This window comes from Ixodes scapularis, unplaced genomic scaffold (assembly GCF_016920785.2).
Source record: "Ixodes scapularis isolate PalLabHiFi unplaced genomic scaffold, ASM1692078v2 PGA_scaffold1__304_contigs__length_218370807, whole genome shotgun sequence".
NCBI lineage: Eukaryota > Metazoa > Arthropoda > Arachnida > Ixodida > Ixodidae > Ixodes > Ixodes scapularis.
Window position 1 is genome coordinate 91,674,140 of NW_024609846.1, and position 15,705 is coordinate 91,689,844.

Consider the following 15,705-nt stretch of genomic DNA (forward strand, 5'->3'; position numbering starts at 1 on the left):
TTCTTCCCTGCGTGGTTTATAAGCTATGTTTATATGTGTTGTTTATAAGTTTCTATTTCCTTGTATGGTTTATAATTAAGGTTTATATGTTGTTTGAATGATTTATCTGCCGTGGAGCAGAGGTCTGACTGACATTGTACGTTGTTTTTTGTATGTATATCCCCCCCACTGTAATGCCTGATTTGGCGCTGTGGGTATTGCATAAATAAATAAATAAATAAAGCCGGAGTCACACTGCTTATACATCATACAAAAGACAGCCTGCAGACAGATTCGAACGGGAGTCACCGCGATATCCTTGCTTCGAATGCCGCAGAGCAATGAGTTCAAGGAGGAAACTTGGTACGAGGCATTCGAACCACGGATACTGCTGTGACTCGTGTTTGCAGACTGTCTTTTAAATGATTTATGACCAGTGTAACCCCGGCTCAACACTTCTTACTGAATTAGCGCCATTTTTGTGCAATGCGGGAAAACAAACATTTGATGAGGAGACTTATGAAATATTGTTAAAAGCGTTAAAGAACAAATTTAAGTGGATGTAATGGGCCTTAATGTGTTTTATGCAGGTTGGGAACGTAACACCAGATGACCCTTTCCTTGATATTTACCTGAGCTTCAGAAAAAACAATGCTATTCATAAATTACAGAAGGTGCACTGTCCCTACAATCGGAGTAAAGAGTAAGTATACATTTTTTTTTTCAAAAGAAAACATTTGCACGTGTCCCTGTACACCACTGCAGTGCTCAGATCTGAAGGTATTTAAAAAAATGGCTTGGACACATATTGCAGTAATGAATCAGTTATCGTATTTGTATTAATATGTATGTTAAACTACGACCATGACTGGTCATTTGCTATTTAGTTTGTAAGGGTTTTGGCTTTGTTGTTTTATTTTGTTGAAAAAGATCCTTCCTCTTCGATAGAAAAATTTAAAAAAAAAAAAAAAATGACATCGACTAGATTTCGGTCCTCAACCAAAGACTCTCTATATATTCCTCATTAAGGCTTAAGTACACCAGCTGTAAAAGAAGAAAACCTGACCAAAAACTGTCAGGAGCGCCATAAACGCTTACTCGCTCCTGAAGGCTTTACTCCGGGGGAATGTTCAGACCATGATATGATTTGTACTTAAGAGCAGGCCTGTCGCATTACATGGCTCACCGACCAGTATTAGCCAATTTAGGTCCCGATTCTAGCGTAGTTCCTCTTGATTCTTTCGAAGAAAAGAAACCTAGCTATACAACCTCAATAACCGCCATCTCATTTGCTTTGTCAGGTTTTCTGGGCATAATTGATTCACAATGCGAAGAAGTTAGTATAGTTTTGAAAACAAAAAATCCCCTGTAGAGTGTGCTGCTTTTATTGAAAGTCACGGCCAACACGTTCGGGACTTGGCCGCCGGGATATTAATGGCGGTTTGCAAAGCTAAACTGAGCTGTTTTAGATGCGGAGCATCTCTTGCTGGGGTCTATGTCCCGCGGCGTCGTAGTCCGCACTCACACTACGCATGCGCAACTCTCCTCCTTCCCTCTCTCCAACAGCTCTGCGTTACACTCTCCGCTCTCTCTCTTACCAGCTGCGTGCACTTCGCGTGCGTTCGCTTCTACTCACACCGCGCGCGCATGCGCAACTCTCCTCCTCTAGTCTCCTCTCCTTCAAGTGTGAATATAAGCAGCGGTAGCGCGCTGCGCGCTTTCGGGGAGGAAGTGGCCGAGTGGGCTAACGCGTCTCGGCTCGGAGCGTGGAGCGAAAGCTTCCGCTGGGAACCTCCTGGGTTCGATCCCCGCCGCCCCCGCCCGTTTCGACCTGGAGGAGTTTCGTACCGGCACGTGTTCGTGTGATCACTACTGCGTGATGCACGTTAAAAACCCCAGGTTAGCGGTTGTACTGCACTGGCTAAATTTCTCATCTACAGCTAAGAGACCGATTACCCGTTGTGGCGCATCTCCATCAAGGCTGTATAAACATAAAGAGCAAACCAATTTTTTTCTGCGCGCGTTCAGTTCACCGCTGTTGACTCCACTTCACTCCGTTCTTCCGATGAAGTGTGATGGAAGCAACAGTCCCGTCAGTTAGTGGGTTGGCGCAAGCAAGCGTCAGCACCACCCCACAAACTAACAGCAACGCTACGTCCACTGAAGACAAAGCTGCGCAGCGAAGGGCACGCGACGCTGAGCGCAAACGCTTGAAGCAAGCGGCAGACCCTGAACTACGGCAACGAGAAGCGGCGTTCTTTCGTCAACGTCGAGCGGCGGATGCTGAACTACGACAACGTGAAGCAGCGGCGGTTCGAGAACGTCGAGCAGCAGAACCTGAGGTTCGGGACCGTGAAGTTCAATAACGATCCGCGATGCTCCGCATCACCCCATGGTTCCCCTCGGGAAGATGGTGTAATTTTTTTTTTCCTTTACATTAATAAGTTGAGAGGCGTCAAATGTAGTAATGGTTGCCTTATCATTTATTTCGCCAACCTAATCCACTTAGTGGGAGAGTCAATTGTATGACGTCTTGCTGTAAATTTCTAGATGATTAATGATAGTGTTCGAGCACTGTTCTTCATACGGGATAAAAATTGAGACGTTCTGCCCGAGGGTTAGGAAAGAAGAATCTCTTTTCTTCTTTTTATTACAAAATCCTCACGCCGGCACCTGTTCACACAAACAGGCACCCTCCCTGGTCTAGGAACTGGGCTGCTACCAGTGCTCGGTGTTGTAGCGCACGGAGTCTGCTGACAGGCTGTAACAGCTATGGCTCTCTATAGTAAAACGCGGAGTATGACGGACAAGGCAAAGAGGATCATTAATTCCTTGGAAAGTCTTTTATTTTATTATTCAGAAATAGTTTTATAAGCGTATTGTTTTCAAGTTAAAAATAAGTGATTTTGGAACCGTGTCTTCCTCTTTAACCATATCTAATTAGTGCTTATGAATATGCTAGTTGGTTACTAATGATTTTAATATTGGAACCTGTATATCGTGTTGTCTCTCTCGTCTTAGTGTAGTTTTTGTAAACCTTTGCCGTGCAGTAAATGAATGAATATATTAATTTTCCTGACTTCATAGTTATCTTATTTGATTTTTCATACGCGTTTTTTTTTTTTTTTTGCGTTCCCGAGTTTATTAGCCGTGACATTTCGCTTGTCCGTCTTTCATCGCATACCACAAAAATAAAACCACCTTCCGTTTCGATCGCTCCCATCACCCCATCACAAACCCTAACCTGTAGCCAAATGCTTTCACTAACCATTCCTGGGATGATGTATGACCTATTTGAGCGTTTATTTATTGTTATATAATTTTTATTGTTCAAATGTCGCAGTTTTACTACCGGTTTTTTCTATCTTCTTTCTCCCTTCGCATTGCCTTCGGGCACTGAGGGTGCATTTAATATATGAATAATTTAATATAAGCTGTACCGCCATTTGGTGTGCGTTTTTCAGAGACAGTAAGCTAAGTTTTATTTCACGCACATTCCTTGAAAATCCGTTACGAGAAATCACCTTTCTAACATAAGTCTATCTGAGTGTACTGGTGAGCTTCAGGTGCAGGGTTGGACAGGGAGAGGTAATCGCATGTGCGGTACATCACGCTGTTACGCACGCAAGAGTGGTCGCTTGCACTCCTCGCAAAGATACACTTACACAGATGCACGCCCCCGTGCATTCACACACAAAACGGAAACATTTGCATATAAATGTAAGCTGAAGATTGAACAGCAGAAACCTTGAGTTACCTATAAACTGATGCTCGTGAAGAACAACCCACTCCCAGAAGCAATAAAGCGCATAAAAAAACATGTATACAAGATGCCACATACTGTAAAAGAAAAACTCTAACCAAGAAATAATTTGGATCCTGACGTTTCAAGGCCGATTCGGCCCCCTGTTTACGGGTGACTGTTTCCCGTTCTTCTCCTCGTGTTGAAAATTGTCCAATGTTGTTGGCTTCTTTAAAGCCGTCGTTGTTTCTGCACCTGTGTTGTGGTTCGTAAAGCCCCGCGTGACGCACCGCAAACCGGACACGAAGGCGCTTGAAAGTGTCCCAGCTGACCGGTCGGCATTATTTTCGGTGTTTTGAATGCGCCAGGACTCTAAAAAAAAGGCGTCTTCGCCAGTTTCTTTCCGTGCAGAAGATAGAGCAGTTGTTGAATTCGATCTTGTGACTCTCTTTCTGCACGTGTTTTGCCAGCGCGCTACCTTGCACGTTATTCTTTTTGACGATATTGTGATGCTGGCGTGGACGTTCCGGGAAGTTTATAGTTCCCCCAACGTAGGAGGCGGCGCAGTCACCACAAGGAATCCTGTAGACGAGTTCCTGAGCCTTTTTTTAGGGGGACGACCCTTAGGAAGAGAGAAGAGGCGTCCAATGGTGGACACTGTCTTATCTGTCACACTGACGCCGTATTTTCGTGAAACGGATGCGAGAGTCTCGCTTATGTCCAGAAGCTGGCAAATCTCGTCGATGGAGAGGCAAGTCTTCTCGGAGAGTTCAGTGTCGGACGACAGTGCCGTTCTCGCTACAAACACCGCAAAGAGGCACGGACACACTTGTATATAGAGATACCACGTCGAAGGACATGAGACGTTCGTCATCCTGCAGTTGGAGACCGGAGGTGAGCTCGATAAGTGGCCGGAGTTCTGCAAGTACGTGTTTGTGTTCCCCGTGAGTGGTGACAGCAACCAATGATGGTAGTTTGATAACGTACGTTCAAAACACCGAAAATAACGTCAACCGGTCGACTGGGACACTTCCAAGTGCCTACGTGTCCGGTTTGCAGTGCGTCACGCGGGGTGCTAGGGACCATAACACACGTGCGGAAAAAACAGCCACTTCAAAGAAGCTAACAACACCGGGCGATTTGCAAGACGACGAAAATAACGAAAACAGCCACCCGTGAACAAGGGGCCGAACTGGCCTTGAAGCGTCGGGCTCCGCATTATTTTGTGGTTTGAGTTTTCCTTTTACATTAATTGTCATTCATAGCCAGGTGCATGCCCACCGAAAGGTGGACATCCATCTTTTAGTAGATGCTTTCGGTATTGGCATCCTGAACCTTTCGTTTCAAGATGCCAAAACATGCGTTCGCGTTTTTTGGTGTAATGCTTACTGATATTTTGATCTGCTCAATTTTCACAATAGATAGAACCTCCGCCATCTCCGCATCCAATAGCGTCCCATCGTTTCCGTGACGTCGCGGCCAACGCGCGAGGAGGGTCTTGCCTTTCTGTACATATTAGCTTAACTTTCGGCTTTGACTTAGCATTGTGGACGCCACGAGAGGGAAATTAGAGTTTTCCCCCTCCGATGGAAACAAATACGACGTTAGGGGATTAGTTTCCAACTCCGATGGATACAAAAGCTGCTTTCAGGGGCTCGGTCGGTTCCCCTCCGATGAATGCAAAGGTCGCTTTCTTCAAAAGTGGGATCGGAGACAAGTTGGCATCGCTCTGTATACCCAATATCTATCCATTGGAGTGGAACAAGGAGCGTTTCCTGTGAACTCTTCTTTCGAATGCGGACGGATCTGAAACGGGCGCATCACGCTTGTGGGAGGAGCTTCTCCCACCTTCTTGACTTGTAACCGACTATAGTATGAAGGAAAATGATAATGACGCAGACAAACGTACTCCTCGTTGTAGAACAGTATTATTAGAGGAACGCGCAGAACAAAAAGTTTGCTTAAGTGTCGCTAAACTATAGGGCCACTGCGTGTGCTCCCGTGTGCATCCGAATTAAACACATGCAGTTATGGACGCCCTCCAATAAATGTTAAGTATTGTTTTCTTGTCAACTTGACTGTGTTTGTCGCTTCGCCCTTATTTTACGTTTGAAGGAGAAAAGGCTTTCTGGCGTGTGGTTAACGACAAGATTTATGTGGCTACTCCTCCGTATTCGCTTTTTTATTTAGCCACTATATTGTATTAAAAGTAATCCTTTACATCTTTTGTGGCACTAGCATAAGCAAGAAATAGCCGATATTTTTCTTCCTCATTGAGTGTTTCAAAAACGCCCGGAGAGCGCCGAGCGACGTATCATCGCCCCGTAGCAAATATCTGATAAATTTCGGGCATTAGCCGATAAAGCGAAAACACAAATCGCGAATAAAGAAACGCAAAGATAATAAAGCCATGTCATGCATTTTCTAAAGAGGCAGTGACAGAGTATTAATAAAACAACCGTGGGTGAGCAGGCAAGCTGGCGATAGTTAATCAAGATGTTTAAAACCCGTGACTTTGGTGAGGAAAAGTTGAAAACTAGAGACGAAGAAGGAAAGACACAGGAGAAGGTGTCTCGAACGCAACTAAATCGTTTATTTTCTCTCGCTATTCATATACTCCCGATAAACACTGGCACCAACGTTCACAATTTACAAATCGGTGCATTGTGAACGAAGTGTATTTCCGGGAGAGGAGTTGCTGGTGTCAATTTGGGATATATAAGTAAGGAGAAAAAATAAACGATTTAGTTGCTTTTCAACACCCCCACCTAGAATACTCAAAACCTCCGCATCTCCTGCTCTCCCATCTAGAAAAGTCATAACAGTCGGATCGCGCTAACTCGGCTGTTGGGCCCAAGTCCGACCTTCGACGTGCTGATTGAACACGAGCACCGGCCGAACACTGACGCAGCACTCGTGACCAATCACAGGCCTCCATCGATCTGACTGTGATGACGGTGCTGAGGCCTTCTGCTTATCTAGGTCATGTTGGTTTTCTCCTGTGCCCTTTTCAACTTCAAAGTTTCCTATCTTTCGTTCACCACAGTCTCAATTTTTAAGCTTCATGATTATTGCATTTATGCTCACCGATAGTTTTATTAAAGCATGACCTGAAAAACCCAACTGACCAGAACAAAATTTACGGCACGAAATTCGTTTTCCTTCCGCCCGAAAACAGCCGGCCGAGAATCGGCCGGTTTCAGTGGCGCTCACTGTGTTTTTCATGATTACTTGGAATTCAAACTATGCGTGCCAAACATATTCAAAGTCGTGCGTAATCTAAGACACACATTCAGTAATAAAAATAGAAAATAATATAAGCCCCATATTTGTGGCATCCAAAAAAAATCCTAATATTTTTGTAAAAACAATTGTTGCACAGATCACAGAAGTGCACGTAATGCGTATGTGCTCCGTGTTTACTGAGCCTGTATTTAATCATGCATACCTACTAAGGCAGTCTCAACATGGCGACGTACCGCGGCCTGAGCGAGGCAATGGCGGTGAACGAGAGACCAACGTTGCGAAGGACGTGGAGTTGCTACGTCTTAACTGTCGTTGGTGGTACCAGCCAATCGATTTTTAAGCGTATGAACATCGAGCCGAAGGGATATAGGTGAAAATCAATCGCACGACAAACGTTGCACGCAACTTCGTGTCGCGCGTAGCAATGTTACTTCTGGTAGCACTCTTTTCCTCTACATTGCTCCCTTATCCTCGGTACACCCCGTCCAAATGTCACGACCATGAGCTTCCGTACTCATGTTTCGGTTTCGGTTTCAAAAAGCTTAGTTTCTTTTTTTTTTCTTTAATAAAACATATTTTAGGTCACACTGTTGGGCACAAAAGTTATCATCATCATCATTCCACGGGGTTGCAGCTACGGTCTGGGTAGGAAATGAAAAATTTCGTATTGTAACATAAATATTTGAGAAAAAAAATTTTTTAGACGAACATAATTTTTGAGACGTATTTATCCTAACCAGGCAGAAAAAAAAAAATGTTTCGTCTTAGTGTTGTGCCCCTTTCAAGGGATACTACAACAAAATTTCGGTATTTAATTCTTGGTCTATATGTGTTCAAGAAAGCAGTGCCGCATCAGATTCACCAATCTCTTTTTGGAAACGACAAGAAAAGGAGTTTTAAAACGAATTAAACGATTAGCAAACGGGCCCTGGTGGATGTCGCTAAAGCCTCGTTTGTAATGCCAGTCTAGGAGCCTTGACAGGTATTGACGATGCCTGGCTCGCCGCCGTCTACCACGAGAGGCTAGGGGAAGGAGGAACCTCCCTCTCACTGGAACTCTCGTTTGTGTGTCCCAGACTTCGCTATTATCCCTTTACAAGATTATAGAAGAATAAAGCGTTACTGAATGTTCGTACAAAAGCAGTTTTGGGGTTGCGGTGGCCCAATCGCTGGCGTGCTTCGGCCGCTTCGGTAGCTGGAACGGCAAGGATATCCTGTCGACGCCAGCCTCGCCGCAGCTTTGCTCGTCCCGAGACAATCTACGTCACGGTGGCGCCGGATGTCACGTGCTCTCCGCTGGCTGTTCTCCGAGCGCTTGCCAGAGTGGGATGTTTCTAACGAAAAATACAGCCATCAGGCTCAAAATACAAACGTGCGGTTGTCATTTACGGATATTGTGGATCATACTCAGCTTATTTCTGAACACGACGGGTATAATTCAAATCTGTTGAAATAATCCTTTGAGCAGACGGGGACTATATAACAGATCAATCTCACCAGCCAATTTTTCTAGGCCGCCGCTTTCGCAATGCATCCTGAAAACTTGACTGTTTCTGAAGGGTGCATAAAACTCGCTGCGTCTCCGCGGCTCCCCGACCTCTGCCTCCAGCCTCCTGTGAGCTAAGGTTGTGGTAGCGCCAGGCATGCGCCGAGCGCTCTCGGAAAAATCCGTCTACTAAATAGCTGCTATCAAATGTGCTAGTGTGTCAAAGGGTGCTTTTTCAGGGCTCGAACCTAAAAAGTGCGTTTTTGTGTTCAGCATTTTCTTGTCTCAGTAAAATTTCAGAAAAATCGCTGATGTCGTCTTTGTGTTAACCCTGTCGCGTAGTGTACAGCTAGCGAATATTTTCTAGACGAATTCCTTTATTTTGCTCGTTTACAAATCATAGTTCACTTAATTTGTACCGATGTTCGCACAAAATCAAGAAGCCACGTATACACGAATATGAAATCCTACAGTGCATCCCTGGCGCATTCAAAGCGCCCAGTTGTATTAGCGGGAAATGACATGCGCATACGATGAGAACGTATGTTGTGAGGTTGCGTAGTTCGAGCTGTTTTAATGAATTATCAGCTCTTACACTTTGCTGAAGTTTTGAGAATGGTGAAACAATGTGCACTTTCTGTCACGCGAATAGATTTAACTCCGTTTTTTTACAACTATTGTACACCCCCGGTTGCTATTACATTTTATTTCTAGATGGTCCCATGATGTGAGCGAAGTGTTTGCCGCTTATTTGCCTCTGGAAAATTCAGTTGGTAAATATTTTTAAATTTTTTTTTTTTCGTTTTAATGCTTGTGACAAGGGTTATTATTTACTTTACACTTTCCTTCACCAGTATTGACGGCGGTGACTTTGCAACACCCGTTCTACTCGTCTGGACTGCCATCGTGAGTTTAGATGAAAATGCTTTCAACAATCGTGACTGGCTTTGCTATTCCAAAAATAACTAAATTGCATGATATTAATATATATTCACCTTCAACGGCTACAGCTCTGTCAAAATGGGAACTCTGGGATTTATTTTAGGACACGAGCTCAATCACGGCTTTTTTTACCCAGGTTTGTAAATTAATAATACCTATTAGATAAATCTATTTCAAACTATAAATATTTTCTAGGAAGTTACCACGACGAGAATGGAAACAACCGCAAATGGTGGAACAACGAGACGGCGCAGAATTTCGATCCCCTCCAAAGTTGTGTCGTGAAACTGTATGACGGTCAGACGGAAGAAGAAACTCACTTGAACGTAATATATTTTGCTTAGTTTATTTACATACTCGTGCAATACCTAATATTTCATGCATTTTTAACAGATTAGTGGATATGGAACACTTTACGAAAATCTTGCCGATATTAAAGGCTTAGAAACTGCATTTGAGGTGAGTATCAAGGTTAATAAAGCACGAGAATCAAAGTAGCACTACTGGAGAGTTAATTTATGCTTTAGGTCTATACAGCGCGCAAATCATACAAAATTTGATTAAAAAAAAAGTACCGTGGGGTACCGAAAATTAACTGAATGAACTTCGGGAGGGCGGGCTGTTCGTAGTACCAGCATCCGCCGCCAGCAGCGCTTAGCGGCACCGTAAATTTTCCGATCAGCATGGTCTGCTATAGTTCTACGCCATGTCGTGAATTTTATCCCGAAGCGCTTTAAAATTACTTCTCGTTTTTTTGCAATGCCTGCTTTGAAGGATCCCCGACATGCACAAAAAATTTTTCGTTCGAGAATTTTCTTTTTTTTATAAGGACGTACAGGAAATTTCACACGGGACGAGGTCCATTAAATAAAAAAGAGGGCCAGGGGGGAGGGGGGGGGGGGAAGAGGTGCTTTGTTATTTTTGTTCAAAAATTTTTGCACTGACAGAGCATGTGTGCTGGGGAATTGTCGTGATGGAACCACCACTTTCCCATTCCCCACAAATCGTGGCATTTCCCCTCGCAAATGCCCTGAGCGACGTTGGGTGTTCATCAATAATTCACCAGCCTTGAAGCGAGAAAACCACGCATATGCCTGCGATTTCTTCATAGCATCTTTTTTGAAAGCTTGCTGAAGTATTACATGAATTTCCGCCACCATTTTTCCTAAAAGAAAATAATGATTTTAACAGCCGCAAGGTGTTCCTTCAAATCGGACATTGCAAAAAAAACTAGAAATCGTTTTAAAACTCTTGGGGAAAATATTTGCACCACGCTCTTAGAACTTTAACAAACGACGCCGGTCGGCAAAATGACCCGGAAGGGGGAGAGCCGTGTATAGAGCAGGGTGCAAGATAGACAGACAGGTGGGGAAACGAGAGCCAAATGAGCGACCGGATTGTGTCCCTCTCGGTTTTCCCTTTTTCTGTGGCGCCATCTATGTGGAGCACCACGAACTCCCACTCCGGGTGGGCGACCGGTGGCGATCGGCTAAACTGACGGAGATGGTTTCTCGTAGAGTGCCTTCATGTGCGCTTCGCATAGAGTGATGCCAACTGCCTGTTTCCCTTTCCCACACCCTCTTCCACCGCCATTTTGTTTATCTCATTGTTTCCCCGTGCGCCGGAAAGTGGCCTTTGTGTCCATCGGTAATCCCATCCGAGGGGGAAAATGCTAATCCTCCCTCCGTGGGTTCCACAACGCTGCTCCGAACTTCTGAGATAAGGTGCTTGTTTCCGGGAGGGTTATAAGCCCCACGGATTATCGCCGAGGAACAAAATGGCTGCTGGTTTGTCGGCGAGTGGTATTACAAAGGGTGGCATCACCCTAGCAAAGCGCACATGAAGGCTCCCTAGTTTCTCGTGGATTTTAATAAAGGACAGTCGTGCTCTCGGTTTATTTTGTGCACTCTCCCAGAAAGGTCCATGCAAATCCGATTCCGATCTTTTTCCGTAAGCAGACGAGTACACAATCCGGTCACGGCGCTGCGGTAGGCTTCTATGGGCCGTTTCCCAACCTGTCTATCTTACACCCTGGTATAGAGTGAGTCTGGTCCATGGCAGTAGCCGGCTTGAGCCGGGATAAAGAGCCCCGGTTCCCGGCGACGCCGCATATTCCCCCGTGATAAAGTTGCAAAGTTGAATGTGCTAAATTGGCGTAGCGCGGCGCAGTTTTTTTTCTTTTTCTGATGATGTTTGAAGTACGTGAATGTATAATTATAAGTTATAGGAGGGAAAAGGAAAGTTTCAAGGTGCTGAGTGCCTTTATTAAGCCAGGAAAGGTGACATTGACGAGAAACAATTTCTGTAACTTGAGGCGCGACTGCGAATGTGGGGTTCGCGTTCGGGTTTGGGTCAAAACTCCCACGGAGCCGAATCCTTATTTTTTATCGTCCATTCCGTCGCGGCCGCGGCAGCGGTCGCCACCGCGAGTGCCGTCAAAAGAAAGCTTGAGTGCGTTCTAAATATCGCAGTAAGAACAACGCCACGTATATTGCCCTTTCAGTTACGAAGATTCGCAGATTTCCACTCTTGTGTGCTGAAATGAAATACTTGAATACATCCTTACCTAGAAATTGTGATTGGAGGGTACTTGTTATGCTCATTGTTTTCGCTAGGAGAATATTTGTGGCTAGTGTTTGGCCACAAGAGCTGTCAATCAACGCACCCAAGGTCATTGAAACAACTTCAGCCAACGAGGCACCCTTGTTTGCGCCCTGTTCTTACCAATTAATGACCATTTTCTTTACATATTGACCATTCTCTCTATAGCTTCTGCCGCTAAGCCCAGCTAGTGGCGGAAGCTGGTACTACGAACCGCCCGCCTTCCAGAAATTCATTCCGGTTACTTTTGGATCCCCTCTCGTAGAATAGGATGCTAGTAACTCAGAAGAAATCATTGATATAAAGAAAGGCAGATAATTAAACACCCCTGTGGCCAGCATCGTAGACTTCCCATTTTCCCGGGGGGGGGGGGGGGGGGGGGCAGGCTGAGTTCTCCCGATTGGGGGGGGGGGGGGGGGAGGCTTGCCCCTCTTGGCTTTTACCAGGTGGGGCACGAGCCCCGATGCCCCCCCCCCCCCCCCCCCCCCCAGAATCTACGCCAATGCATGTGACGATATCATTGTAAGCGTGTCATCAACCGTAGAAATGTGCGGTTTGAAAATGTCATCCTAATTTTAAAGGCATCATTATTATTGTGGTGGAAGAGTACAATCAAAATAGCCCAAAAATGATTGGGTAAGCAGCCTTTTTAAAAGAAAAGCAGACAGGGTAAGATAACTGCCTTAGCTAAATATTTTATACATAAAAAAGTGGTACTGCGTTTTGGGCACATAGTTGTTTCCTCAATAAATATTAAATTGAGAGTTGAGTGCTTTCCTTGTCTACCACTCTTTGCTTGTCTTTGTCTTTTTAGAGCGTTGTGGACGTTTATCTTAAAAAATCTGAGTATGAAATAAACCTGACAGCTTTTCGTATACTCCTGAACTAACAGTTATTTGTTTCCGCAGGCTCATAAGAAACTGTTGACGCAGCACCCCTCCACGCCGCAGCGCTTGCCATGCATGACTGAGTTTAATGCTGACCAGTTGTTTTTTATATCATTGGCATATGTGAGTAAGCTTTCTCCATAAATATCACATTAAAAACGATAGCTTTGTTTTCATCAGGGGTCCATTGGCGCGCGAGCAATTTTTATGAAAGTGATATCATGTTAAACAACCGCGAAGGTCAACCTGTGTACGAGAAGGTGTAGGTTGAAAGTATTGGTAGCATCACCGATCTTCTAGTTAACTGAAAAGAGATTGCCGTTTGTTGCTATTGTCGTACTTGACAAGATGTTTGTTTTATGACTATGAAAGCATGGGTGAGCTGACTGGCACACACTATTTGTGTAATAGACGGATGATGAGTGAGGTCATATTTTTGCACTAGGATGTCAATGTGTTTAATCATTGCGCAGCGCTACTGAACATCGTATATTAACGTCTTACACAAAGGTCTGGTTTTGAACGCTCACGTTTTACATAGCACTTAGCCCATCACCCGTCCTGCGACTTTTTTTACTTCTTTTTAACGACTTCGACTCCACCTTACATAAGTTTTATATTGATATTATTGGTTGCGAACAAACAATTAGAGAGTGAAATGGAGTCTTCCTTTCATTCTGAGATGTAAGCGCATGTTCTTGAGATGTGAATTCTTATTATTACGACGTAGTGCACCACCAAAAAGAGCATAGCTGTTTCTGCGGCACTAAAAATAACACAAATGAAAATAAAGTGAATTATATTAAATAAAATTATATGTCACCCCCGCACTCCGTAGGGCTATTACTGACCTTCTAATGTCGCCGACAGCTGAAAAAACGCAGATATTACGTTTTTAGTTGTCCATGATTATAGCCATAAAGTCTGTTTTCCTGGAATGTATTGGTCCTTCTCAGCGCATCTGAATGTGTTCCTGTTTGTTTCTTCTCAAAGGCTACGCTTTATTAGATATAAAACTGAAGGCAAAGGGGTTCTACGAGGGACTTTTCACTCGTGGCAGTTAAATTGGTTTACGCATACGTTTTGTGTTTTCACAAACATGCTTTAATATTAAAATGGCAAGCTTATAACTCAAGTTGTATTCGCTCAAGACACGGCCGCCTTTCATTCTTATCGTTATTATACCTACCGAAATATCCACCTTTAGGGGAATTGACAATTTGACCTTTAAATGTTAGTTGATGGCAGCGGAATGCGAAACAGAGAGCTACAGAGGATTAAATAAATCTGCGTGTTTTCACTGCTTATGTCTGAAACGAAGACCTCTACTCTAAATTCATTACACGAATCGAAGACACCGAACATTGCTTCGCATGTGGGCGTTCCGATAGCCAGACGTTATGTCTCAAGGTGATAGGAGAATGACGGACGAATTCTCGTTCCTTCCGTCTGTAAGGTTTTTTGTCAGTTTAATAAATACAAGGTTCATTTTCAGCCACTGGCAAATAGGCCTGCTACGGCAGGGCCTCCAACGCACCGGTGGGAGATCATGTTTATCGCCACTCTGTTTAGAAAACAACAACAAAATAACTTTTTTTTTTACAGGTTAACAAAAACGTTGCCTATTGTTGAATAATTATTTATATTTGGTGCACTTTCACGATAAGTCCCTACCTGTTTATGCTTGGCACGCAAGGGGTGCGATACCAAATTCATTTACATAATCTTCAAGTTAGAATTCGGGAACCTTTAAATTCTAAAATATTTTGCACTTTTTCTTTCAGCTCTAGGGGGCTTGACGCTCATAAAAATATATATTTGAATATTGCATTTCGAAATATCGAAAGTTTTTTCTGGCATATTAAATGTAAATTTGAGTTATTGCAGGTTGCCCTAAGTGTACTCCTGTTTTGTTCTACAGAGCTTTTGCCAAAACGATCAGGACGCAGAACTCAGGGACATTGTCAAGCGGGACCCTCATTCCCCATCTAAAATAAGGTACCATTTTATCATGAAAGCTTTTACAACATTTCGTGAACTAAACTCTAGGAAATTTTCTTCAGTTAAAAGTTTTAGAATTTCTGAAGTGTACATGTAAATCTTATTATTCTTAATTATTTGCCACTCTTTTTAGGGTCAACCGGCATCTTGGCAATTCTCCCATCTTTTTGAAGACATTCAGCTGCAATGCGACCAGTCGCATGAATATAACAAACAAATGCTACGTGTAATATGCACCAGCAATATTTGCATTTACTAGTCAAATATTTACGCAATAAACACGTTCCAAATAGCTCAAAGCTGATTATTCATACTTTAAAAACGGCGTCCGTTGCAAGTGTCGTGTTTAATCTACGTCAAAACGTAATATATATATATATATTTTCTTCAGAAAGGAAGACAAAGGGTAAAATAAAAAGATTGGGAATGCAAAAGCGATAATCCAACTAAAACGAGCAGGTAGGTAACCCACACTTTTTTTGTTTAGCAAAAAGTCAAATATAATTCAAGAAATGGAGAGTAGGCTTTCGGGTTGTGGACATTTATCGCATTCCTGGTGTTTGCCCTTTTGAATAAGACGCGGTGTTTCATTCACCCAAGCCGACCTATTTATTTAATAAATAGCACGCATTACAGCAGCTCTTACTTCACAAGTAAGCATATAAGAAACGTAAAAAAACACCGCATAATGCGATTCAGAAGTTCACTACTTATCGCCAGAAATGCGGCAAACGAACCTCACGCTCCTTATGTTGGTCTATTATGCCAGAACTTGATTTTGGCTACACTCTAAGGACAAATATAGGAAAAAGGTTGCAAGG

At 43.6% G+C, this 15,705-nt stretch overlaps 1 protein-coding gene across 1 annotated transcript in view; it reads left to right on the plus strand.

The window, feature by feature from the left end:
- LOC121836109 (neprilysin-1-like) overlaps positions 1-15,114 on the plus strand; it is a 66,694-nt gene extending 51,580 nt beyond the window's left edge. Inside the window, exons 13-22 of the mRNA XM_042290841.1 lie at positions 570-578; positions 651-682; positions 9,168-9,226; positions 9,308-9,359; positions 9,464-9,531; positions 9,591-9,721; positions 9,789-9,854; positions 12,905-13,006; positions 14,805-14,881; positions 15,018-15,114. Coding sequence (XP_042146775.1) covers positions 570-578; positions 651-682; positions 9,168-9,226; positions 9,308-9,359; positions 9,464-9,531; positions 9,591-9,721; positions 9,789-9,854; positions 12,905-13,006; positions 14,805-14,881; positions 15,018-15,114 — 693 coding nt within the window. The remainder of the gene's footprint in view (positions 1-569; positions 579-650; positions 683-9,167; positions 9,227-9,307; positions 9,360-9,463; positions 9,532-9,590; positions 9,722-9,788; positions 9,855-12,904; positions 13,007-14,804; positions 14,882-15,017) is intronic.
- The last annotated feature ends 591 nt before the right edge of the window (positions 15,115-15,705 follow it).